Source organism: Salmo salar, chromosome ssa05 (genome assembly GCF_905237065.1).
Source record: "Salmo salar chromosome ssa05, Ssal_v3.1, whole genome shotgun sequence".
Classification (NCBI taxonomy): Eukaryota; Metazoa; Chordata; class Actinopteri; order Salmoniformes; family Salmonidae; genus Salmo; species Salmo salar.
Window position 1 is genome coordinate 74587655 of NC_059446.1, and position 25823 is coordinate 74613477.

The 25823-nt window shown below is 47.3% G+C and overlaps 1 protein-coding gene across 8 annotated transcripts in view; it reads left to right on the forward strand.

Moving 5' to 3' along the window:
• Nucleotides 1-25823, forward strand: part of LOC106609264 (CUGBP Elav-like family member 3) — a 164735-nt gene that overhangs the window by 30524 nt on the left and 108388 nt on the right. For all 8 annotated transcript variants that reach the window (XR_006769979.1, XM_045718876.1, XM_045718874.1 and 5 more), the window contains 2 exons: nucleotides 4402-4450; nucleotides 5122-5330. Coding sequence is in view for 7 of the 8 variants with exons in the window: in XM_045718876.1 (XP_045574832.1) it covers nucleotides 4402-4450; nucleotides 5122-5330 (258 nt within the window). In the remaining variant the exon portion in view is untranslated. The remainder of the gene's footprint in view (nucleotides 1-4401; nucleotides 4451-5121; nucleotides 5331-25823) is intronic.

A 25823-nucleotide genomic window follows, 5' to 3' on the forward strand; every position in this document is an offset into this window, starting at 1 on the left:
ATCATCCCCCACCTGTCTCTCTCTCTTCTTATCTCTCTCTTCACCATCCCTCCATCACCCCCCACCTGTCTCTCTCTCTTCTTATCTCTCTCTTCACCATCCCTCCATCATCCCCCCGCCTGTCTCTCTCTATTCTTATCTCTCTTCACCATCCCTCTATCATCCCCCACCTCTCTCTCTCTTCTTATCTCTCTTCACCATCCCTCTATCATCCCCCCACCTCTCTCTCTCTTCTTATCTCTCTCTTCACCCATCCCTCCATCATCCCTCCACCTGTCTCTCTCTCTTCTTATCTCTCTCTTCACCATCCCTCCATCATCCCCCCACCTGTCTCTCTCTCTTCTAATCTGTCTTCACCTATTCCTCCATCATCCCCCCACCTCTCTCTCTCTTCTTATCTCTCTTCACCATCCCTCTATCATCCCCCCACCTCTCTCTCTCTTCTTATCTCTCTTCACCATCCCTCTATCATCCCCCACCTCTCTCTCTCTTCTTATCTCTCTTCACCATCCCTCTATCATCCCCCACCTCTCTCTCTCTTCTTATCTCTCTCTTCACCCATCCCTCCATCATCCCCCCACCTCTCTCTCTCTTCTTATCTCTCTCTTCACCCATCCCTCCATCATCCCCCACCTGTCTCTCTCTCTCTTCTTATCTCTCTCTTCACCCATCCCTCCATCATCCCCCACCTGTCTCTCTCTCTCTTCTTATCTCTCTTCACCCATCCCTCCATCATCCCCGGACCTGTCTCTCTCTCTTCTTTTCTCTCTCTTCACCCATCCCTCCATCATCCCTCCACCTGTCTCTCTCTCTTCTTTTCTCTCTCTTCACCCATCCCTCCATCATCCCTCCACCTGTCTCACTCTCTTCTTATCTCTTTCTTCACCCATCCCTCCATCATCCCCCCACCTCTCTCTCTTCTTATCTCTCTCTTCACCCATCCCTCCATCAACCCTCCACCTGTCTCTCTCTCTTCTTATCTCTCTCTTCACCCATCCCTCCATCATCCCCCCACCTGTCTCTTTCTCTTCTTATCTCTCTCTTCACCCATCCCTCCATCATCCCCCCACCTCTCTCTTCTTATCTCTCTCTTCACCCATCCCTCCATCATCCCCCCACCTCTCTCTCTTCTTATCTCTCTCTTCACCCATCCCTCCATCATCCCTCCACCTGTCTCTCTCTATTCTTATCTCTCTCTTCACCCATCCCTCCATCATCCCTCCACCTGTCTCACTCTCTTCTTATCTCTCTCTTCACCATCCCTCTATCATCCCCCACCTGTCTCTTTCTCTTCTTATCTCTCTCTTCACCATCCCTCCATCATCCCCCCACCTGTCTCTCTCTCTTCTTATCTCTCTCTTCACCCATCCCTCCATCATCCCCCCACCTCTCTCTCTTCTTATCTCTTTCTTCACCCATCCCTCCATCAACCCTCCACCTGTCTCTCTCTCTTCTTATCTCTCTCTTCACCCATCCCTCCATCACCCCCCCACCTGTCTCTCTCTCTTCTTATCTCTCTCTTCACCATCCCTCCATCATCCCCCCCACCTGTCTCACTCTCTTCTTATCTCTCTCTTCACCATCCCTCTATCATCCCCCACCTGTCTCTTTCTCTTCTTATCTCTCTCTTCACCATCCCTCCATCATGCCCCACCTGTCTCTCTCTCTTCTTATCTCTCTCTTCACCATCCCTCCATCATGCCCCACCTGTCTCTCTCTCTTCTTATCTCTCTCTTCACCATCCCTCCATCATCCCCCACCTGTCTCTTTCTCTTCTTATCTCTCTCTTCACCATCCCTCCATCATCCCCCACCTGTCTCTCTCTCTTCTTTTCTCTCTCTTCACCCATCCCTCCATCATCCCTCCACCTGTCTCACTCTCTTCTTATCTCTTTCTTCACCCATCCCTCCATCATCCCCCCACCTCTCTCTCTTCTTATCTCTCTCTTCACCCATCCCTCCATCAACCCCCTCCACCTGTCTCTCTCTCTTCTTATCTCTCTCTTCACCCATCCCTCCATCATCCCCCCACCTGTCTCTTTCTCTTCTTATCTCTCTCTTCACCCATCCCTCCATCATCCCCCCACCTCTCTCTCTTCTTATCTCTCTCTTCACCCATCCCTCCATCATCCCCCCACCTCTCTCTCATCTCTCTCTTCACCCATCCCTCCATCATCCCTCCACCTGTCTCTCTCTATTCTTATCTCTCTCTTCACCCATCCCTCCATCATCCCTCCACCTGTCTCACTCTCTTCTTATCTCTCTCTTCACCATCCCTCTATCATCCCCCACCTGTCTCTTTCTCTTCTTATCTCTCTCTTCACCATCCCTCCATCATCCCCCCACCTGTCTCTCTCTCTTCTTATCTCTCTCTTCACCCATCCCTCCATCATCCCCCCACCTCTCTCTCTTCTTATCTCTTTCTTCACCCATCCCTCCATCAACCCTCCACCTGTCTCTCTCTCTTCTTATCTCTCTCTTCACCCATCCCTCCATCACCCCCCCACCAGTCTCTCTCTCTTCTTATCTCTCTCTTCACCATCCCTCCATCATCCCCCCCACCTGTCTCACTCTCTTCTTATCTCTCTCTTCACCATCCCTCTATCATCCCCCACCTGTCTCTTTCTCTTCTTATCTCTCTCTTCACCATCCCTCCATCATGCCCCACCTGTCTCTCTCTCTTCTTATCTCTCTCTTCACCATCCCTCCATCATGCCCCACCTGTCTCTCTCTCTTCTTATCTCTCTCTTCACCATCCCTCCATCATCCCCCACCTGTCTCTTTCTCTTCTTATCTCTCTCTTCACCATCCCTCCATCATCCCCCCACCTGTCTCTCTCTCTTCTTATCTCTCTCTTCACCATCCCTCCATCATCCCCCCACCTGTCTCTCTGTCTTCTTATCTCTCTCTTCACCCATTCCTCCATCTCTTACTTATTGTTATCTCATTGCTATGACTAACAACTGTGTATGTGTGTGTATTTATGAATAGGTGTTTGAGCTTGAGTGTGCATGTGTGTGTGTGTGTGTATGTATTTGTGTGTGTGCGTGTGACTAAGCGTTGCATCTCTGTGGTCGTGACATTTCAGAGGCTGAACGAGTCATGACAAGAATCATTCTCTCCCTCTCCCTCCCCCCTCTCTCTCTCTTTCTCTCTCTCTCTGAGTCATCCTCTCTCAGGGGCATCTTTGCTTTCATGCTTCTCCCCCGTCTGTCTCTGTATTTTCTCTCTCCCCTACTTTTCTTCTATGTTGCCTTCATCCTTCATCCTTCTCGGCCAGCTCCTCCACCTGGCTTCCTCTCTCCTGTTTGTCTGTGGCCCTCGGGCTCTACCTCTTTCTCTCTACCTCTTTCTCTCTCTCTCTCTCTCTCATCTCTCTCTTTCTCTCTTTCTCTCTCTCTTTCTCTTCCTCTTTCTCTTCCTCTCTCTCGCTCTCTCTCTCGCTCTCTCGCTCTCTCTGTCCCTTTCATTCAGTCTCTCCCTCGCCTTCTGGAAGTCTCTGTTCTCTCTCTTTCATTCCTCCTATCCCTCTCGCCTTACTGTTTCTTTTTACTCCCATCCTCCTATTCAATTACAAACAGCTATATTGGCACAGAATATATTTCTAAATTATTTTCTCTCTTTCTTTCTCTCCCTCTCTCTTACACACACACACACACACACACACACACACACACACACACACACACACACACACACACACACACACACACACACACACACACACACACACACACACACACACACACACACACACTCTGTCTCTTAACTCCTCTCTTCTTTCTGTTCTCTGGTCTAATCCCAAGTGCTTCTGTAATCCAGATCAGCTGGCCCACATTCTTAATCTCATCACTCCTCAATCCCTACTACTACTCCAGTGTGTGTGTGTGTGTGTGTGTGTGTGTGTGTGTGTGTGTGTGTGTGTGTGTGTGTGTGTGTGTGTGTGTGTGTGTGTGTGAGAGAGAGAGAGAGAGAGAATCAGAGAGAGCGACAGACGACAGGGGCCAGAACGTTTAAAGTCATGTTGTAAACACACCTGTTAATTAACCTTGAGTCTGACACAAACACACACACACACACACACACACACACACACACACACACAAATACACAGAGAGAAAGACATGCACATACTTACTTCCACACTTCCAGAAACACATGAACACACACCAGCACACTGGGCATGTCTTATTGATTACTCTGTGTTCATGTGTGATCTAAAGCTGATCCTACATTCCTTCTCTACTGATCTCATGTTGATCTGGTGTGTATCTTGTCTCAATCATGATTAGTCACATGATGATAGGCTGTTGATCATATGTTGATCACTGTATGTTGATCATGTATTGATCATACTGTATGTTGATCATGTGTATTGATCTCCTTCTTGTCTGTATTCCAGATGAACCGACCCATCCAGGTAAAACCAGCCGACAGCGAGGGGAGAGGAGGTAAGACACATCACACACACACACATCACACACACATCACACACACACCTGCCTCACACACAAATGAACACGCTTCTTCACTAATTATAATACACGCCATCTTACATTATAATGACACACCTGTCCAATTCTACAGAAGTTACTCATTACAATCTGTATCTACAGCAGGGTTGAGGTCAACCACAAATTTAAATGAGGATTTTTCACAAATTGAATTTGGAGAGTCAAGTCTTCAATGTGACTCTCCTTCTCCCAAGTGGAACTCTTGCTACGGATACTCTGTTAGTCTGTATCTGCTGATACGCACTGTAAAGTAAGCCTCAAAGACACACACCTACATTCTTAGTGATCTCTACTGTGATCTCTGTTGCTCCTCTACTCCCAAGTTTCATCTGTCTGTAATGTATAAGATTATAAGTTTATACTGCACCCTGGTGGTTGGTAGCAGTATCGCAACACGTCTTTTTCTCCCATTACTGGCCTGCTAGAACATCATGAGATTCAAAGAGACCACCATGATATGTTTTATGAACTGAGTACATAGGAGAAGATTCTAACTCTAGTATCAGAGCGATCTAACTCCTTTCATTTTCTCCTCCCTCTCTTCCCTTCCTTCCTTCCTCCCACTCTCCCCCTCCTCCCTCGCTCCTCCTGGTGTGCCCCTCTTCCAGAAGACAGGAAGTTGTTTGTGGGCATGCTGGGTAAACAGCAGAGTGATGAAGACGTCAAGAGGCTGTTTGAGCCCTTTGGTACTATAGACGAGTGTACTGTACTACGGGGGCCAGATGGCACCAGTAAAGGTTGTGCGTTTGTGAAGTACCAGGGACATGCTGAAGCTCAGGCTGCCATTAGCACCCTGCATGGGAGCCGCACACTGCCTGTAAGTCACAGACAAGTCTTCCTACCTCTCCCTCTGTAAGTCACAGACAAGTCATCCTACCTCTCCTTCTGTAAGTTACAGACAAGTCATCCTACCTCTGCCTCTGTAAGTCACAGACAAGTCATCCTACCTCTCCATCTAAGTCACAGACAAGTCTTCCTACCTCTCCCTTTGTAAGTCACAGACAAGTCTTCCAACATCTCCCTCTGTAAGTCACAGACAAGTCTTCCAACCTCTCCCTCTGTAAGTCACAGACAAGTCATCCTACCTCTCCTTCTGTAAGTCACAGAGAAGTCATCCTACCTCTGCCTCTAAGTCACAGACAAGTCTTCCTACCTCTCCCTCTGGAAGTCACAGACAACTCTTCCAACCTCTCCCTCTGTAAGTCACAGACAAGTCTTCCAACATCTCCCTCTGTAAGTCACAGACAAGTCTTCCTACCTCTCCCTCTGGAAGTCACAGACAACTCTTCCAACCTCTCCCTCTGTAAGTCACACACAAGTCTTCCAACCTCTCCCTCTGTAAGTCACAGACAAGTCATCCTACCTCTCCTTCTGTAAGTCACAGACAAGTCATCCTACCTCTGCCTCTAAGTCACAGACAAGTCTTCCTACCTCTCCCTCTGGAAGTCACAGACAACTCTTCCAACCTCTCCCTCTGTAAGTCACAGACAAGTCTTCCAACATCTCCCTCTGTAAGTCACAGACAAGTCTTCCTACCTCTCCCTCTGGAAGTCACAGACAACTCTTCCAACCTCTCCCTCTGTAAGTCACACACAGGTCTTCCAACATCTCCCTCTGTAAGTCACAGACAAGTCTCCCAACCTCTCCCTCTGTAAGTCACATACAAGTCATCCTACCTCTCCTTCTGTAAGTCAAAGACAAGTCATCTTACCTCTCCCTCTGTAAGTCACAGACACGACTTCCTACCTCTCCCACTGTAAGCCACAGACAAATCATCCAACCTCTCCCTCTGTAAGTCACAGACAAGTCGTCCTACCTCTCCCTCTGGAAGTCACAGACAACTCTTCCAACCTCTCCCTCTGTAAGTCACAGACAAGTCTTCCAACATCTCCCTCTGTAAGTCACAGACAAGTCTTCCTACCTCTCCCTCTGGAAGTCACAGACAACTCTTCCAACCTCTCCCTCTGTAAGTCACACACAAGTCTTCCAACCTCTCCCTCTGTAAGTCACAGACAAGTCATCCTACCTCTCCTTCTGTAAGTCACAGACAAGTCATCCTACCTCTGCCTCTAAGTCACAGACAAGTCTTCCTACCTCTCCCTCTGGAAGTCACAGACAACTCTTCCAACCTCTCCCTCTGTAAGTCACAGACAAGTCTTCCAACATCTCCCTCTGTAAGTCACAGACAAGTCTTCCTACCTCTCCCTCTGGAAGTCACAGACAACTCTTCCAACCTCTCCCTCTGTAAGTCACACACAGGTCTTCCAACATCTCCCTCTGTAAGTCACAGACAAGTCTCCCAACCTCTCCCTCTGTAAGTCACATACAAGTCATCCTACCTCTCCTTCTGTAAGTCAAAGACAAGTCATCTTACCTCTCCCTCTGTAAGTCACAGACACGACTTCCTACCTCTCCCACTGTAAGCCACAGACAAATCATCCAACCTCTCCCTCTGTAAGTCACAGACAAGTCGTCCTACCTCTCCCTCTGGAAGTCACAGACGAGTCTTCCTCTCTCCCTCTGTAAGTCACAGACAAGTCTACGAACATCTCCCTCTGTAAGTTACAGACAAGTCTTTCTACCTCTCCCTCTGTAAGTCACAGACAAGTCTTTCTACCTCTCCCTCTGGAAGTCACAGACAACTCTTCAGACCTCTCCCTCTGTAAGTCACACACAAGTCTTTCAACCTCTCCCTCTGTAAGTCACAGACAAGTCATCCTACCTCTCCTTCTGTAAGTCACAGACAAGTCATCCTACCTCTGCCTCTAAGTCACAGACAAGTCTTCCTACCTCTCCCTCTGGAAGTCACAGACAACTCTTCCAACCTCTCCCTCTGTAAGTCACAGACAAGTCTTCCAACATCTCCCTCTGTAAGTCACAGACAAGTCTTCCTACCTCTCCCTCTGGAAGTCACAGACAACTCTTCCAACCTCTCCCTCTGTAAGTCACACACAGGTCTTCCAACATCTCCCTCTGTAAGTCACAGACAAGTCTCCCAACCTCTCCCTCTGTAAGTCACATACAAGTCATCCTACCTCTCCTTCTGTAAGTCAAAGACAAGTCATCTTACCTCTCCCTCTGTAAGTCACAGACACGACTTCCTACCTCTCCCACTGTAAGCCACAGACAAATCATCCAACCTCTCCCTCTGTAAGTCACAGACAAGTCGTCCTACCTCTCCCTCTGGAAGTCACAGACGAGTCTTCCTCTCTCCCTCTGTAAGTCACAGACAAGTCTACGAACATCTCCCTCTGTAAGTTACAGACAAGTCTTTCTACCTCTCCCTCTGTAAGTCACAGACAAGTCTTTCTACCTCTCCCTCTGGAAGTCACAGACAACTCTTCAGACCTCTCCCTCTGTAAGTCACACACAAGTCTTTCAACCTCTCCCTCTGTAAGTCACAGACAAGTCATCCTACCTCTCCTTCTGTAAGTCACAGACAAGTCATCCTACCTCTGCCTCTAAGTCACAGACAAGTCTTCCTACCTCTCCCTCTGGAAGTCACAGACAACTCTTCCAACCTCTCCCTCTGTAAGTCACAGACAAGTCTTCCAACATCTCCCTCTGTAAGTCACAGACAAGTCTTCCTACCTCTCCCTCTGGAAGTCACAGACAACTCTTCCAACATCTCCCTCTGTAAGTCACAGACAAGTCTCCCAACCTCTCCCTCTGTAAGTCACAGACAAGTCATCCTACAGCTCCTTCTGTAAGTCAAAGACAAGTCATCTTACCTCTCCCTCTGTAAGTCACAGACACGACTTCCTACCTCTGCCACTGTAAGCCACAGACAAATCATCCAACCTCTCCCTCTGTAAGTCACAGACAAGTCGTCCTACCTCTCCCTCTGGAAGTCACAGACGAGTCTTCCTCTCTCCCTCTGTAAGTCAAAGACAAGTCTACGAACATCTCCCTCTGTAAGTTACAGACAAGTATTTCTACCTCTCCCTCTGTAAATCACAGAAAAGTCATTCTACTTCTCCCTCTGTAAGTCACAGACAAGCCATCCTAACCTCTCCCTCTTTAAGTCACAGACAAGTCCTCCGAACTCTCCCTCTGTAAGTCACAGACAAGTCTTCAAACCTCTCCCTATGTAAGTCACAGACAAGTTTTCCTACCTCTCCCTCTGTAAGTCACAGACAACTCTTCCAACCTCTCCCTCTGTAAGTCAAACACAAGTCATCATACCTATCCCTCTGTAAGACAAGTCTTCCTCTCTCCCTCTGTAAGTCACAGACAAGTCTTCCAACCTCTCCCTCTGTAAGTCACAGACAAGTCCTCCTACCTCTCCCTCTGTAGGTCACAGAGAAGTCTTCCAACTTCTGCCTCTGTAAGTCACAGACAAGTCTTCCAGCATCTCCCTCTGTAAGTCACAGACAAGTCTTCCAACCTCTCCCTCTGTAAGTCACACACAAGTCATCCTACCTCTCCCTCTGTAAGTCACAGACAAGTCTTCCTACCTCCTCTGTTAGTCACAGACAAGTCTTCCTCTCTCCCTCTGTAAGTCACAGACAAATCCTCCTACCTCTCCCTCTGTAAGTCACAGACAAGTTTTCCAACATCTCCCTCTGTATGTCACAGACAAGTCATCCTACCTCTACGTCTGTAAGTCACAGACAAGTCTTCCAACCTCTACCTCTGTAAGTCACAGACAAGTCTTCCAACCTCTCCCTATGAAAGTCACAGACAAGTCTTCCTACCTCTCCCTCTGTAAGTCACAGACAAGTCTTCCTACCTCTCCGTCTGTAAGTCACGGACAAAATATCCTACCTCTCCCTCTGTAAGTCACAGACAGGTCTTCCTACCTCTCCCTCTGTAAGTCAGACAAGTGATCATACCTCTCCCTCTGTAAGTCACAGACAAGTCTTCCAACCTCTCCCTCTGTAAGTCACAGACAAGTCTTCCAACCTCTCCTTCTGTAAGCCACAGAAGAGTCATCCTACCTCTCCCTCTGTAAGTAACAGACAAGTCATACTACCTCTCCCTCTGTAAGTCACAGACAAGTCTTCCGAACTCTCCTTCTGTAAGCCACAGACAAGTCATCCTACCTCTCCCTCTGTATATCACAGACAAGTCATCCTTCCTCTCCCTCTCTAAGTCACAGACAAGTCTTCCAACCTCTCCCTCTGTAAGTCAAAGACAAGTCATCCTACCACTCCTTCTGTAAGCCACAGACAAGTGATCCTGTCTCTCCCTCTATAAGTCACTGACAAGTCTATCTACCTCTCCCTCTGTAAGTCACAGACAAGTCTTACAACCTCTCCTTCTGTAAGCCACAGACAAGTCATCCTACCTCTCCCTCTGTAAGTCACAGACAAGTCATCCTTCCTCTCCCTCTCTAAGTCACAGACAAGTCTTCCAACCTCTCCCTCTGTAAGTCAAAGACAAGTCATCCTACCACTCCCTCTGTTAGTCACAGATAAGTCTTCCTACCTCTCTTTCTGTAAGTCACAGACAAGTCATACTACCTCTCCCTCTGTAAGCTACAGACAAGTCATCCTACCACTCCCTCTGTAAGTCACAGACAAGTCTTCCAACCTTTCCCTCAGTAAGTCACAGACAAGTCTTCCAACCTCTCCCTCTGTAAGTCAAAGACAAGTCTTCCAACCTCTCCATATAAAAGTCACAGACAAGTCATCTTACCTCTCCCTCTGTAAGTCACAGACAAGTCTTCCAACCTCTCACTCTGTAAGTCACAGACAAGTCTTCCAACCTCTCCCTCTGTAAGTCAGAGACACGTCTTCCGACATCTCCCTCTGTAAGTCACAGACAAGTCTTCCTTCCTCTCCCTCTGTAGTTCACAAACAAGTATTCCAACCTCTCCTTCTGTAAGTCACAGACAACTGATTCTACTGCTCCCTCTGTAAGTCACAAACAAGTCTTCCAACCCCTCCCTCTGTAAGTCACAGACAAATCATACTACCTCTCCCTTTGTAAGTCACAGACACGTCTTCCAACCTCTCCCTCTGGAAGTCACAGACAATTCATCCTACCTCTCCCTCTGTAAACCATAGACAAGTCTTCCAACCTCTCCCTATAAAAGTCACAGACAAGTCTTCTTACCTCTCCCTCTAAGTCTCAAACAAAATATCCTACATCTCCCTCTGTAAGTCACAGACAAGTGTTCCTACCCCTCCCTCTGTAAGTCACAGACAAGTCATCCTACCTCTCTCTCTGTAAGTCACAGACAAGTCTTCCAACATCTCCCTCTGTAAGTCACAGACAAGTCTTCCTACCTCTCCCTCTGGAAGTCACAGATAACTCTTCCAACATCTCCCTCTGTAAGTCACAGACAAGTCTCCCAACCTCTCCCTCTGTAAGTCACAGACAGGTCATCCTACAGCTCCTTCTGTAAGTCAAAGACAAGTCATCTTACCTCTCCCTCTGTAAGTCACAGACACGACTTCCTACCTCTCCGACTGTAAGCCACAGACAAATCATCCAACCTCTCCCTCTGTAAGTCACAGACAAGTCGTCCTACCTCTCCCTCTGGAAGTCACAGACGAGTCTTCCTCTCTCCCTCTGTAAGTCAAAGACAAGTCTACGAACATCTCCCTCTGTAAGTTACAGACAAGTATTTCTACCTCTCCCTCTGTAAATCACAGAAAAGTCATTCTACTTCTCCCTCTGTAAGTCACAGACAAGCCATCCTAACCTCTCCCTCTTTAAGTCACAGACAAGTCCTCCGAACTCTCCCTCTGTAAGTCACAGACAAGTCTTCAAACCTCTCCCTATGTAAGTCACAGACAAGTTTTCCTACCTCTCCCTCTGTAAGTCACAGACAACTCTTCCAACCTCTCCCTCTGTAAGTCAAACACAAGTCATCATACCTATCCCTCTGTAAGACAAGTCTTCCTCTCTCCCTCTGTAAGTCACAGACAAGTCTTCCAACCTCTCCCTCTGTAAGTCACAGACAAGTCCTCCTACCTCTCCCTCTGTAGGTCACAGAGAAGTCTTCCAACTTCTGCCTCTGTAAGTCACAGACAAGTCTTCCAGCATCTCCCTCTGTAAGTCACAGACAAGTCTTCCAACCTCTCCCTCTGTAAGTCACACACAAGTCATCCTACCTCTCCCTCTGTAAGTCACAGACAAGTCTTCCTACCTCCTCTGTTAGTCACAGACAAGTCTTCCTCTCTCCCTCTGTAAGTCACAGACAAGTCCTCCTACCTCTCCCTCTGTAAGTCACAGACAAGTTTTCCAACATCTCCCTCTGTATGTCACAGACAAGTCATCCTACCTCTCCGTCTGTAAGTCACAGACAAGTCTTCCAACCTCTACCTCTGTAAGTCACAGACAAGTCTTCCAACCTCTCCCTATGAAAGTCACAGACAAGTCTTCCTACCTCTCCCTCTGTAAGTCACAGACAAGTCTTCCTACCTCTCCGTCTGTAAGTCACGGACAAAATATCCTACCTCTCCCTCTGTAAGTCACAGACAGGTCTTCCTACCTCTCCCTCTGTAAGTCAGACAAGTGATCATACCTCTCCCTCTGTAAGTCACAGACAAGTCTTCCAACCTCTCCCTCTGTAAGTCACAGACAAGTCTTCCAACCTCTCCCTCTCTAAGTCACAGACAAGTCTTCCAACCTCTCCCTCTGTAACTCAAAGACAAGTCATCCTACCACTCCTTCTGTAAGCCACAGACAAGTGATCCTGTCTCTCCCTCTATAAGTCACTGACAAGTCTATCTACCTCTCCCTCTGTAAGTCACAGACAAGTCTTACAACCTCTCCTTCTGTAAGCCACAGACAAGTCATCCTACCTCTCCCTCTGTAAGTCACAGACAAGTCATCCTTCCTCTCCCTCTCTAAGTCACAGACAAGTCTTCCAACCTCTCCCTCTGTAAGTCAAAGACAAGTCATCCTACCACTCCCTCTGTTAGTCACAGATAAGTCTTCCTACCTCTCTTTCTGTAAGTCACAGACAAGTCATACTACCTCTCCCTCTGTAAGCTACAGACAAGTCATCCTACCACTCCCTCTGTAAGTCACAGACAAGTCTTCCAACCTCTACCTCTGTAAGTCACAGACAAGTCTTCCAACCTCTCCCTATGAAAGTCACAGACAAGTCTTCCTACCTCTCCCTCTGTAAGTCACAGACAAGTCTTCCTACCTCTCCGTCTGTAAGTCACGGACAAAATATCCTACCTCTCCCTCTGTAAGTCACAGACAGGTCTTCCTACCTCTCCCTCTGTAAGTCAGACAAGTGATCATACCTCTCCCTCTGTAAGTCACAGACAAGTCTTCCAACCTCTCCCTCTGTAAGTCACAGACAAGTCTTCCAACCTCTCCTTCTGTAAGCCACAGAAGAGTCATCCTACCTCTCCCTCTGTAAGTAACAGACAAGTCATACTACCTCTCCCTCTGTAAGTCACTGACAAGTCTTCCGAACTCTCCTTCTGTAAGCCACAGACAAGTCATCCTACCTCTCCCTCTGTAAATCACAGACAAGTCATCCTTCCTCTCCCTCTCTAAGTCACAGACAAGTCTTCCAACCTCTCCCTCTGTAACTCAAAGACAAGTCATCCTACCACTCCTTCTGTAAGCCACAGACAAGTGATCCTGTCTCTCCCTCTATAAGTCACTGACAAGTCTATCTACCTCTCCCTCTGTAAGTCACAGACAAGTCTTACAACCTCTCCTTCTGTAAGCCACAGACAAGTCATCCTACCTCTCCCTCTGTAAGTCACAGACAAGTCATCCTTCCTCTCCCTCTCTAAGTCACAGACAAGTCTTCCAACCTCTCCCTCTGTAAGTCAAAGACAAGTCATCCTACCACTCCCTCTGTTAGTCACAGATAAGTCTTCCTACCTCTCTTTCTGTAAGTCACAGACAAGTCATACTACCTCTCCCTCTGTAAGCTACAGACAAGTCATCCTACCACTCCCTCTGTAAGTCACAGACAAGTCTTCCAACCTTTCCCTCAGTAAGTCACAGACAAGTCTTCCAACCTCTCCCTCTGTAAGTCAAAGACAAGTCTTCCAACCTCTCCATATAAAAGTCACAGACAAGTCATCTTACCTCTCCCTCTGTAAGTCACAGACAAGTCTTCCAACCTCTCACTCTGTAAGTCACAGACAAGTCTTCCAACCTCTCCCTCTGTAAGTCAGAGACACGTCTTCCGACATCTCCCTCTGTAAGTCACAGACAAGTCTTCCTTCCTCTCCCTCTGTAGTTCACAAACAAGTATTCCAACCTCTCCTTCTGTAAGTCACAGACAACTGATTCTACTGCTCCCTCTGTAAGTCACAAACAAGTCTTCCAACCCCTCCCTCTGTAAGTCACAGACAAATCATACTACCTCTCCCTTTGTAAGTCACAGACACGTCTTCCAACCTCTCCCTCTGGAAGTCACAGACAATTCATCCTACCTCTCCCTCTGTAAACCATAGACAAGTCTTCCAACCTCTCCCTATAAAAGTCACAGACAAGTCTTCTTACCTCTCCCTCTAAGTCTCAAACAAAATATCCTACATCTCCCTCTGTAAGTCACAGACAAGTGTTCCTACCCCTCCCTCTGTAAGTCACAGAAAAGTCATCCTACCTCTCTCTCTGTAAGTCACAGACAAGTCTTCCAACCTCTCCCTCTGTAAGTCGCAGACAAGTCTTCCAACCTCTCCCTCTGTAAGTCACAGACAAGTCTTAATAACTCTCCCTCTGTAAGTCACAGACAAGTGAACCTGTCTCTCCCTCTGTAAGTCACAGACAAGTGTATCTACCTCTCCCTCTGTAAGTCACAGACAAGTCATCCTACCTATCCCTCTGTAAGTCACAGACAAGTCTTCCTACCTCTCCCTCTGTAAGTCACAGACAACTAATCCTACCAATCCCTCTGTAAGTCACAGACAAATCATCCAACCTCTCCCTCTGTAAGTCACAGACATGTCTTCCAACCTCTCCCTCTGTAAGTCACAGACAAGTCTTCCAACCTTTCCCTCTGTAAGTCACAGACAAGTCTTCCAGCCTCTCCCTCTTTATGTCACAGACAAGTCTTCAAACCTCTCTCTCTGTAAGTCACAGACACGTCTTCCAACCTCTCCCTCTGTAAGCCACAGACAAGTCATCCTACCTCTCCCTCTATAAGTCACAGACACGTCATCCTACCTCTCCCTTTGTAAGTCACAGACAAGTCTTCCTACCGCTCCTACCGCTCCCACTGTAAGTCACAGACAAATCATCCTACCTCTGCCTCTGTAAGTCAAAGACAAGTCTTCCAAACTCTCCCTCTTTAAGTCACTGACAAGTCTTCCGAACTCACGCTCTGTAAGTCACAGACAAGTCTTCCAAACTCTCCCTCTGTAAGTCACAGACAAGTCTTCCAGCATCTCCCTCTGTAAGTCACAGACAAGTCTTCCAACATCTCCCTCTGTAAGTCACACACAAGTCATCCTTCCTCTCCCTCTCTAAGTCACAGACAAGTCTTCCAACCTCCCTCTCTGTAAGTCAAAGACAAGTCATCCTACCACTCCCTCTGTTAGTCACAGATAAGTCTTCCTACCTCTCTTTCTGTAAGTCACAGACAAGTCATACTACCTCTCCCTCTGTAAGCTACAGACAAGTCATCCTACATCTCCCTCTGTAAGTCACAGACAAGTCTTCCAACCTTTCCCTCAGTAAGTCACAGACAAGTCTACGAACATCTCCCTCTGTAAGTTACAGACAAGTCTTTCTACCTCTCCCTCTGTAAGTCACAGACAAGTCTTTCTACCTCTCCCTCTGGAAGTCACAGACAACTCTTCCGACCTCTCCCTCTGTAAGTCACACACAAGTCTTTCAACCTCTCCCTCTGTAAGTCACAGACAAGTCATCCTACCTCTCCTTCTGTAAGTCACAGACAAGTCATCCTACCTCTGCCTCTAAGTCACAGACAAGTCTTCCTACCTCTCCCTCTGGAAGTCATAGACAACTCTTCCAACTTCTCCCTCTGTAAGTCACAGACAAGTCTTCCAGCATCTCCCTCTGTAAGTCACAGACAAGTCTTCCAACCTCTCCCTCTGTAAGTCACACACAAGTCATCCTACCTCTCCCTCTGTAAGTCACAGACAAGTCTTCCTACCTCCTCTGTTAGTCACAGACAAGTCTTCCTACCTCTACGTCTGTAAGTCACAGACAAGTCTTCCAACCTCTCCCTCTGTAAGTCACAGACAAGTCTTCCTACCTCTCCGTCTGTAAGTCACAGACAAAATATCCTACCTCTCCCTCTGTAAGTCACAGACAGGTCTTCCTACCTCTCCCTCTGTAAGTCAGACAAGTGATCATACCTCTCCCTCTGTAAGTCACAGACAAGTCTTCCAACATCTCCCTCTGTAAGTCACAGACAAGTCTTCCAACCTCTCCTTCTGTAAGCCACAGAAGAGTCATCCTACCTCTCCCTCTGTATGTAACAGACAAGTCATACTACCTCTCCCTCTGTAAGTCACAGACAAGTCTTCCGAACTCTCCTTCTGTAAGCCACAGACAAGTCATCCTACCTCTCCCTCTGTAAGTCACAGACAAGTCATCCTTCCTCTCCCTCTCTAAGTCACAGACAAGTCTTCCAACCTCTCCCTCTGTAAGTCAAAGACAAGTCATCCTACCACTCCTTCTGTAAGCCACAGACAAGTGATCCTGTCTCTCCCTCTATAAGTCACTGACAAGTCTATCTACCTCTCCCTCTGTAAGTCACAGACAAGTCTTACAACCTCTCCTTCTGTAAGCCACAGACAAGTCATCCTACCTCTCCCTCTGTAAGTCACAGACAAGTCATCCTTCCTCTCCCTCTCTAAGTCACAGACAAGTCTTCCAACCTCCCTCTCTGTAAGTCAAAGACAAGTCATCCTACCACTCCCTCTGTTAGTCACAGATAAGTCTTCCTACCTCTCTTTCTGTAAGTCACAGACAAGTCATACTACCTCTCCCTCTGTAAGCTACAGACAAGTCATCCTACCACTCCCTCTGTAAGTTACAGACAAGTCTTCCAACCTTTCCCTCAGTAAGTCACAGACAAGTCTTCCAACCTCTCCCTCTGTAAGTCAGAGACACGTCTTCCGACATCTCCCTCTGTAAGTCACAGACAAGTCTTCCTTCCTCTCCCTCTGTAGTTCACAAACAAGTATTCCAACCTCTCCTTCTGTAAGTCACAGACAACTGATTCTACTGCTCCCTCTGTAAGTCACAAACAAGTCTTCCAACCCCTCCCTCTGTAAGTCACAGACAAATCATACTACCTCTCCCTTTGTAAGTCACAGACACGTCTTCCAACCTCTCCCTCTGGAAGTCACAGACAATTCATCCTACCTCTCCCTCTGTAAACCATAGACAAGTCTTCCAACCTCTCCCTATAAAAGTCACAGACAAGTCTTCTTACCTCTCCCTCTAAGTCTCAAACAAAATATCCTACATCTCCCTCTGTAAGTCACAGACAAGTCTTCCTACCCCTCCCTCTGTAAGTCACAGACAAGTCATCCTACCTGTCTCTCTGTAAGTCACAGACAAGTCTTCCAACCTCTCCCTCTGTAAGTCACAGACAAGTCTTCCAACCTCTCCCTCTGTAAGTCACAGACAAGTCTTAATAACTCTCCCTCTGTAAGTCACAGACAAGTGATCCTGTCTCTCCCTCTGTAAGTCACAGACAAGTCTATCTACCTCTCCCTCTGTAAGTCACAGACAAGTCATCCTACCTATCCCTCTGTAAGTCACAGACAAGTCTTCCTACCTCTCCCTCTGTAAGTCACAGACAACTAATCCTACCAATCCCTCTGTAAGTCAAAGACAAATCATCCAACCTCTCCCTCTGTAAGTCACAGACATGTCTTCCAACCTCTCCCTCTGTAAGTCACAGACAAGTCTTCCAACCTTTCCCTCTGTAAGTCACAGACAAGTCTTCCAGCCTCTCCCTCTTTATGTCACAGACAAGTCTTCAAACCTCTCTCTCTGTAAGTCACAGACAAGTCTTCCAACCTCTCCCTCTGTAAGCCACAGACAAGTCATCCTACCTCTCCCTCTATAAGTCACAGACACGTCATCCTACCTCTCCCTTTGTAAGTCACAGACAAATCTTCCTACCGCTCCTACCGCTCCCACTGTAAGTCACAGACAAATCATCCTACCTCTGCCTCTGTAAGTCAAAGACAAGTCTTCCAAATTCTCCCTCTTTAAGTCACAGACAAGTCTTCCGAACTCGCGCTCTGTAAGTCACAGACAAGTCTTCCAACCTCTCCCTCTGTAAGTCACAGACAAGTCTTCCTACCTCTCTCTCTGTAAGTCACAGACAAGTCATCCTACCTCTTCTTATGTAAGTCACAGAAAAGTCTTCCAACCTCTTACTGTGTAAGTCACAGACAAGTCTGCCTACCTCTCGCTCTGTAAGTCACAGACAAGTCAGCCTACCTCTCCCTCTGTAAGTCACTGACAAGTCTTCCAACCTCTCCCTCTGTAAGCCACAGACAAGTCATCCTACCTCTACCTCTGTAAGTCACAGAAAAGTCTTCTTTCCTCTCCCTCTGTAAGTCACAAACAAGTCTTCCTTCCTCTCCCTCTGTAAGTCACAGACAACTGATCCTACCGCTCCCTCTGCATGTCACAGACAAGTCATACTACCTCTCCCTTTATAAGTCACAGACAAGTCTTCAAACCTCACCCTCTGTAAGTCACAGACAAGTCTTCCAACCTTTCCCTCTGTAAGTCACAGACAAGTCTTCCAACCTCACCCTCTGTAAGTCACAGACACGTCTTCCAACCTCTACCTCTGTAAGTCACAGACAAGTCTTCCAACCTCTCCCTCTGTAAGCCACAGACAAGTCATCCTACCTCTACCTCTGTAAGTCACAGAAAAGTCTTCTTTCCTCTCCCTCTGTAAGTCACAAACAAGTCTTCCTTCCTCTCCCTCTGTAAGTCACAGACAACTGATCCTACCGCTCCCTCTGCATGTCACAGACAAGTCATACTACCTCTCCCTTTATAAGTCACAGACAAGTCTTCAAACCTCACCCTCTGTAAGTCACAGACAAGTCTTCCAACCTTTCCCTCTGTAAGTCACAGACAAGTCTTCCAACCTCACCCTCTGTAAGTCACAGACACGTCTTCCAACCTCTACCTCTGTAAGTCACAGACATGTCATCCTACCTCTCCTTCTGTAAGTCACAGACAAGTCTTCCAACCTCTCCCTCTGTAAGTCACAGACAAGTCTTCCTACCTCTCCCTCTGGAAGTCACAGACAACTCTTCCAACCTCTCCCTCTGTAAGTCACACACAAGTCTTCCAACCTCTCCCTCTGTATGTCACAGACAAGTCATCCTACCTCTCCTTCTGTAAGTCACAGACAAGTCAACCTACCTCTGCCTCTAAGCCACAGACAAGTCTTCCTACCTCTCCCTCTGTAAGTCACAGACAACTCTTCCAACCTCTCCCTCTGTAAGTCACAGACAAGTCTTCCTACCTCTCCCTCTGTCAGTCACAGACAACTAATCCTACCGATCCCTCTGTAAGTCACAGACAAGTCTTCCAACCTTTCCCTCTGTAAGTCACAGACAAGTCTTCCAGCCTCTCCCTCTTTATGTCACAGACAAGTCTTCCTAACGTCTCTCTCTGTAAGTCACAGAGAAGTCTTCCAACCTCTCCCTCTGTAAGCCACAGACAAGTCTTCCTACCTCTCCCTCTATAAGTCACAGACACGTCATCCTACCTCTCCCTCTGTAAGTCACAGACAAATCTTCCTACCTCTCCCTCTGTAAGTCACAGACAAATCATCATACCTATCCCTCTGTAAGACAAGTCTTCCTCTCTCCCTCTGTAAGTCACAGATAAGTCTTCCAACCTCTCCCTCTGTAAGTCACAGACAAGTCTTCCAACCTTTCCCTCTGTAAGTCACAGACAAGTCTTCCAACCTCACCCTCTGTAAGTCACAGACACGTCTTCCAACCTCTACCTCTGTAAGTCACAGACAAGTCTTCCAACCTCTCCCTCTGTAAGCCAGAGACAAGTCATCCTACCTCTACCTCTGTAAGTCACAGAAAAGTCTTCTTTCCTCTCCCTCTGTAAGTCACAAACAAGTCTTCCTTCCTCTCCCTCTGTAAGTCACAGACAACTGATCCTACCGCTCCCTCTGCATGTCACAGACAAGTCATACTACCTCTCCCTTTATAAGTCACAGACAAGTCTTCAAAACTCACCCTCTGTAAGTCACAGACAAGTCTTCCAACCTTTCCCTCTGTAAGTCACAGACAAGTCTTCCAACCTCACCCTCTGTAAGTCACAGACACGTCTTCCAACCTCTACCTCTGTAAGTCACAGACATGTCATCCTACCTCTCCTTCTGTAAGTCACAGACAAGTCTTCCAACCTCTCCCTCTGTAAGTCACAGACAAGTCTTCCTACCTCTCCCTCTGGAAGTCACAGACAACTCTTCCAACCTCTCCCTCTGTAAGTCACACACAAGTCTTCCAACCTCTCCCTCTGTATGTCACAGACAAGTCATCCTACCTCTCCTTCTGTAAGTCACAGACAAGTCAACCTACCTCTGCCTCTAAGTCACAGACAAGTCTTCCTACCTCTCCCGCTGGAAGTCACAGACAACTCTTCCAACCTCTCCCTCTGTAAGTCACAGACAAGTCTTCCTACCTCTCCCTCTGTCAGTCACAGACAACTAATCCTACCGATCCCTCTGTAAGTCACAGACAAGTCTTCCAACCTTTCCCTCTGTAAGTCACAGACAAGTCTTCCAGCCTCTCCCTCTTTATGTCACAGACAAGTCTTCCAACGTCTCTCTCTGTAAGTCACAGAGAAGTCTTCCAACCTCTCCCTCTGTAAGCCACAGACAAGTCATCCTACCTCTCCCTCTATAAGTCACAGACACGTCATCCTACCTCTCCCTTTGTAAGTCACAGACAAATCTTCCTACCGCTCCTACCGCTCCCACTGTAAGTCACAGACAAATCATCCTACCTCTCCCTCTGTAAGTCACAGACAAGTCTTCCAACCTCTCCCTCTGTAAGTCACAGACAAGTCTTCCTACCTCTCCCTCTGGAAGTCACAGACAACTCTTCCAACCTCTCCCTCTGTAAGTCACACACAAGTCTTCCAACCTCTCCTTCTGTAAGTCACAGACAAGTCATCCTACCTCTCCTTCTGTAAGTCACAGATAAGTCATCCTACCTCTGCCTCTAAGTCACAGACAAGTCTTCCTACCTCTCCCTCTGGAAGTCACAGACAACTCTTCCAACCTCTCCCTCTGTAAGTCACACACAGGTCTTCCAACATCTCCCTTTGTAAGTCACAGACAAGACTCCCAACCTCTCCCTCTGTAAGTCACAGACACGACTTCCTACCTCTCCCACTGTAAGCCACAGACAAATCATCCAACCTCTCCCTCTGTAAGTCACAGACAAGTCGTCCTACCTCTCCCTCTGGAAGTCACAGACGAGTCTTCCTCTCTCCCTCTGTAAGTCACAGACAAGTCTACGAACATCTCCCTCTGTAAGTTACAGACAAGTCTTTCTACCTCTCCCTCTGTAAGTCACAGAAAAGTCATTCTAATTCTCCCTCTGTAAGTCACAGACAAGCCATCCTAACCTCTCCCTCTGTAAGTCACAGACAAGTCCTCCGAACTCTCCCTCTGTAAGTCACAGACAAGTCTTCAAACCTCTCCCTATGTAAGTCACAGACAAGTTTTCCTACCTCTCCCTCTGTAAGTCACAGACAACTCTTCCAACCTCTCCCTCTGTAAGTCAAACACAAGTCATCATACCTATCCCTCTGTAAGACAAGTCTTCCTCTCTCCCTCTGTAAGTCACAGATAAGTCTTCCAACCTCTCCCTCTGTAAGTCACAGACAAGTCCTCCTACCTCTCCCTCTGTAGGTCACAGACAAGTACTCCTACCACTCCCTCTGTTAGTCACAGACAAGTCTTCCTCTCTCCCTCTGTAAGTCACAGACAAATCCTCCTACCTCTCCCTTTGTAAGTCACAGACAAGTTTTCCAACATCTCCCTCTGTATGTCACAGACAAGTCATCCTACCTCTACGTCTGTAAGTCACAGACAAGTCTTCCAACCTCTCCCTCTGTAAGTCACAGACAAGTCTTCCAACCTCTCCCTATAAAAGTCACAGACAAGTCTTCCTACCTCTCCCTCTGTAAGTCACAGACAAGTCTTCCTACCTCTCCGTCTGTAAGTCACAGACAAAATATCCTACCTCTCCCTCTGTAAGTCACAGACAGGTCTTCCTACCTCTCCCTCTGTAAGTCAGACAAGTGATCATACCTCTCCCTCTGTAAGTCACAGACAAGTCTTCCAACCTCTCCCTCTGTAAGTCACAGACAAGTCTTCCAACCTCTCCTTTTGTAAGCCACAGAAGAGTCATCCTACCTCTCCCTCTGTAAGTCACAGACAAGTCATACTACCTCTCCCTCTGTAAGTCACAGACAAGTCTTCCAAACTCTCCCTCTGTAAGTCACAGACAAGTCTTACAACCTCTCCCTCTGTAAGCCACAGACAAGTCATCCTACCACTCCCTCTGTTAGTCACAGACAAGTCTTCCTGCCTCTCTTTCTGTAAGTCACAGACAAGTCATACTACCTCTCCCTCTGTAAGCTACAGACAAGTCATCCTACCACTCCCTCTGTAAGTCACAGACAAGTCTTCGAACCTTTCCCTCAGTAAGTCACAGACAAGTATTCCAACCTCTCCCTCTGTAAGTCAAAGACAAGTCTTCCAACCTCTCCATATAAAAGTCACAGACAAGTCATCTTACCTCTCCCTCTGTAAGTCACAGACAGGTCTTCCTACCTCTCCCTCTGTAAGTCAGACAAGTGATCATACCTCTCCCTCTGTAAGTCACAGACAAGTCTTCCCACCGCTCCTTTTGTAAGCCACAGAAGAGTCATCCTACCTCTCCCTCTGTAAGTCACAGACAAGTCATACTACCTCTCCCTCTGTAAGTCACAGACAAGTCTTCCGAACTCTCCCTCTGTAAGTCACAGACAAGTCTTACAACCTCTCCCTCTGTAAGCCACAGACAAGTCATCCTACCACTGCCTCTGTTAGTCACAGACAAGTCTTCCTGCCTCTCTTTCTGTAAGTCACAGACAAGTCATACTACCTCTCCCTCTGTAAGCTACAGACAAGTCATCCTACCACTCCCTCTGTAAGTCACAGACAAGTCTTCGAACCTTTCCCTCAGTAAGTCACAGACAAGTATTCCAACCTCTCCCTCTGTAAGTCAAAGACAAGTCTTCCAACCTCTCCATATAAAAGTCACAGACAAGTCATCTTACCTCTCCCTCTGTAAGTCACAGACAAGTCTTCCAACCTCTCCCTCTGTAAGTCACAGACAAGTCTTCCAACCTCTCCTTTTGTAAGCCACAGAAGAGTCATCCTACCTCTCCCTCTGTAACTCACAGACAAGTCATACTACCTCTCCCTCTGTAAGTCACAGACAAGTCTTCCGAACTCTCCCTCTGTAAGTCACAGACAAGTCTTACTACCTCTCCCTCTGTAAGCCACAGACAAGTCATCCTACCACTCCCTCTGTTAGTCACAGACAAGTCTTCCTGCCTCTCTTTCTGTAAGTCACAGACAAGTCATACTACCTCTCCCTCTGTAAGCTACAGACAAGTCATCCTACCACTCCCTCTGTAAGTCACAGACAAGTCTTCGAACCTTTCCCTCAGTAAGTCACAGACAAGTATTCCAACCTCTCCCTCTTTATGTCACAGACAAGTCTTCCAACGTCTCTCTCTGTAAGTCACAGAGAAGTCTTCCAACCTCTCCCTCTGTAAGCCACAGACAAGTCATCCTACCTCTCCCTCTATAAGTCACAGACACGTCATCCTACCTCTCCCTTTGTAAGTCACAGACAAATCTTCCTACCGCTCCTACCGCTCCCACTGTAAGTCACAGACAAATCATCCTACCTCTGCCTCTGTAAGTCAAAGACAAGTCTTCCAAATTCTCCCTCTTTAAGTCACAGACAAGTCTTCCGAACTCGCGCTCTGTAAGTCACAGACAAGTCTACCAACCTCTCCCTCTGTAAGTCACAGACAAGTCTTCCTACCTCTCTCTCTGTAAGTCACAGACAAGTCATCCTACCTCTTCTTATGTAAGTCACAGAAAAGTCTTCCAACCTCTTACTGTGTAAGTCACAGACAAGTCTTCCTACCTCTCGCTCTGTAAGTCACAGACAAGTCATCCTACCTCTCCCTCTGTAAGTCACAGACAAGTCTTCCAACCTCTCCCTCTGTAAGCCACAGACAAGTCTTCTTTCCTCTCCCTCTGTAAGTCACAAACAAGTCTTCCTTCCTCTCCCTCTGTAAGTCACAGACAACTGATCCTACCGCTCCCTCTGCATGTCACAGACAAGTCATACTACCTCTCCCTTTATAAGTCACAGACAAGTCTTCAAACCTCACCCTCTGTAAGTCACAGACAAGTCTTCCAACCTTTCCCTCTGTAAGTCACAGACAAGTCTTCCAACCTCTCCCTCTGTAAGTCACAGACACGTCTTCCAACCTCTACCTCTGTAAGTCACAGACATGTCATCCTTCCTCTCCTTCTGTAAGTCACAGACAAGTCTTCCTTCCTCTCCCTCTGTAAGTCACAGACAAGTCATCCTATCTCTACCTCTGTAAGTCACAGGCAAGTCTTCCAACCTCTCCCTCTGTAAGTCACAGACAAGTCTTCCTACCTCTCCCTCTGGAAGTCACAGACAACTCTTCCAACCTCTCCCTCTGTAAGTCACACACAAGTCTTCCAACCTCTCCCTCTGTAAGTCACAGACAAGTCATCCTACCTCTCCTTCTGTAAGTCACAGATAAGTCATCCTACCTCTGCCTCTAAGTCACAGACGAGTCTTCCTACCTCTCCCTCTGGAAGTCACAGACAACTCTTCCAACCTCTCCCTCTGTAAGTCACACACAGGTCTTCCAACATCTCCCTCTGTAAGTCACAGACAAGTCTCCCAACCTCTCCCTCTGTAAGTCACAGACACGACTTCCTACCTCTCCCACTGTAAGCCACAGACAAATCATCCAACCTCTCCCTCTGTAAGTCACAGACAAGTCGTCCTACCTTTCCCTCTGGAAGTCACAGACGAGTCTTCCTCTCTCCCTCTGTAAGTCACAGACAAGTCTACGAACATCTCCCTCTGTAAGTTACAGACAAGTCTTTCTACCTCTCCCTCTGTAAGTCACAGAAAAGTCATTCTGCTTCTCCCTCTGTAAGTCACAGACAAGCCATCCTAACCTCTCCCTCTGTAAGTCACAGACAAGTCCTCCGAACTCTCCCTCTGTAAGTCACAGACAAGTCTTCAAACCTCTCCCTATGTAAGTCACAGACAAATTTTCCTACCTCTCCCTCTGTAAGTCACAGACAACTCTTCCAACCTCTCCCTCTGTAAGTCAAACACAAGTCATCATACCTATCCCTCTGTAAGACAAGTCTTCCTCTCTCCCTCTGTAAGTCACAGATAAGTCTTCCAACCTCTCCCTCTGTAAGTCACAGACAAGTCCTCCTACCTCTCCCTCTGTAGGTCACAGACAAGTACTCCTACCACTCCCTCTGTTAGTCACAGACAAGTCTTCCTCTCTCCCTCTGTAAGTCACAGACAAATCCTCCTACCTCTCCCTTTGTAAGTCACAGACAAGTTTTCCAACATCTCCCTCTGTATGTCACAGACAAGTCATCCTACCTCTACGTCTGTAAGTCACAGACAAGTCTTCCAACCTCTCCCTCTGTAAGTCACAGACAAGTCTTCCAACCTCTCCCTATAAAAGTCACAGACAAGTCTTCCTACCTCTCCCTCTGTAAGTCACAGACAAGTCTTCCTACCTCTCCGTCTGTAAGTCACAGACAAAATATCCTACCTCTCCCTCTGTAAGTCACAGACAGGTCTTCCTACCTCTCCCTCTGTAAGTCAGACAAGTGATCATACCTCTCCCTCTGTAAGTCACAGACAAGTCTTCCAACCTCTCCCTCTGTAAGTCACAGACAAGTCTTCCAACCTCTCCTTTTGTAAGCCACAGAAGAGTCATCCTACCTCTCCCTCTGTAAGTCACAGACAAGTCATACTACCTCTCCCTCTGTAAGTCACAGACAAGTCTTCCGAACTCTCCCTCTGTAAGTCACAGACAAGTCTTACAACCTCTCCCTCTGTAAGCCACAGACAAGTCATCCTACCACTCCCTCTGTTAGTCACAGACAAGTCTTCCTGCCTCTCTTTCTGTAAGTCACAGACAAGTCATACTACCTCTCCCTCTGTAAGCTACAGACAAGTCATCCTACCACTCCCTCTGTAAGTCACAGACAAGTCTTCGAACCTTTCCCTCAGTAAGTCACAGACAAGTA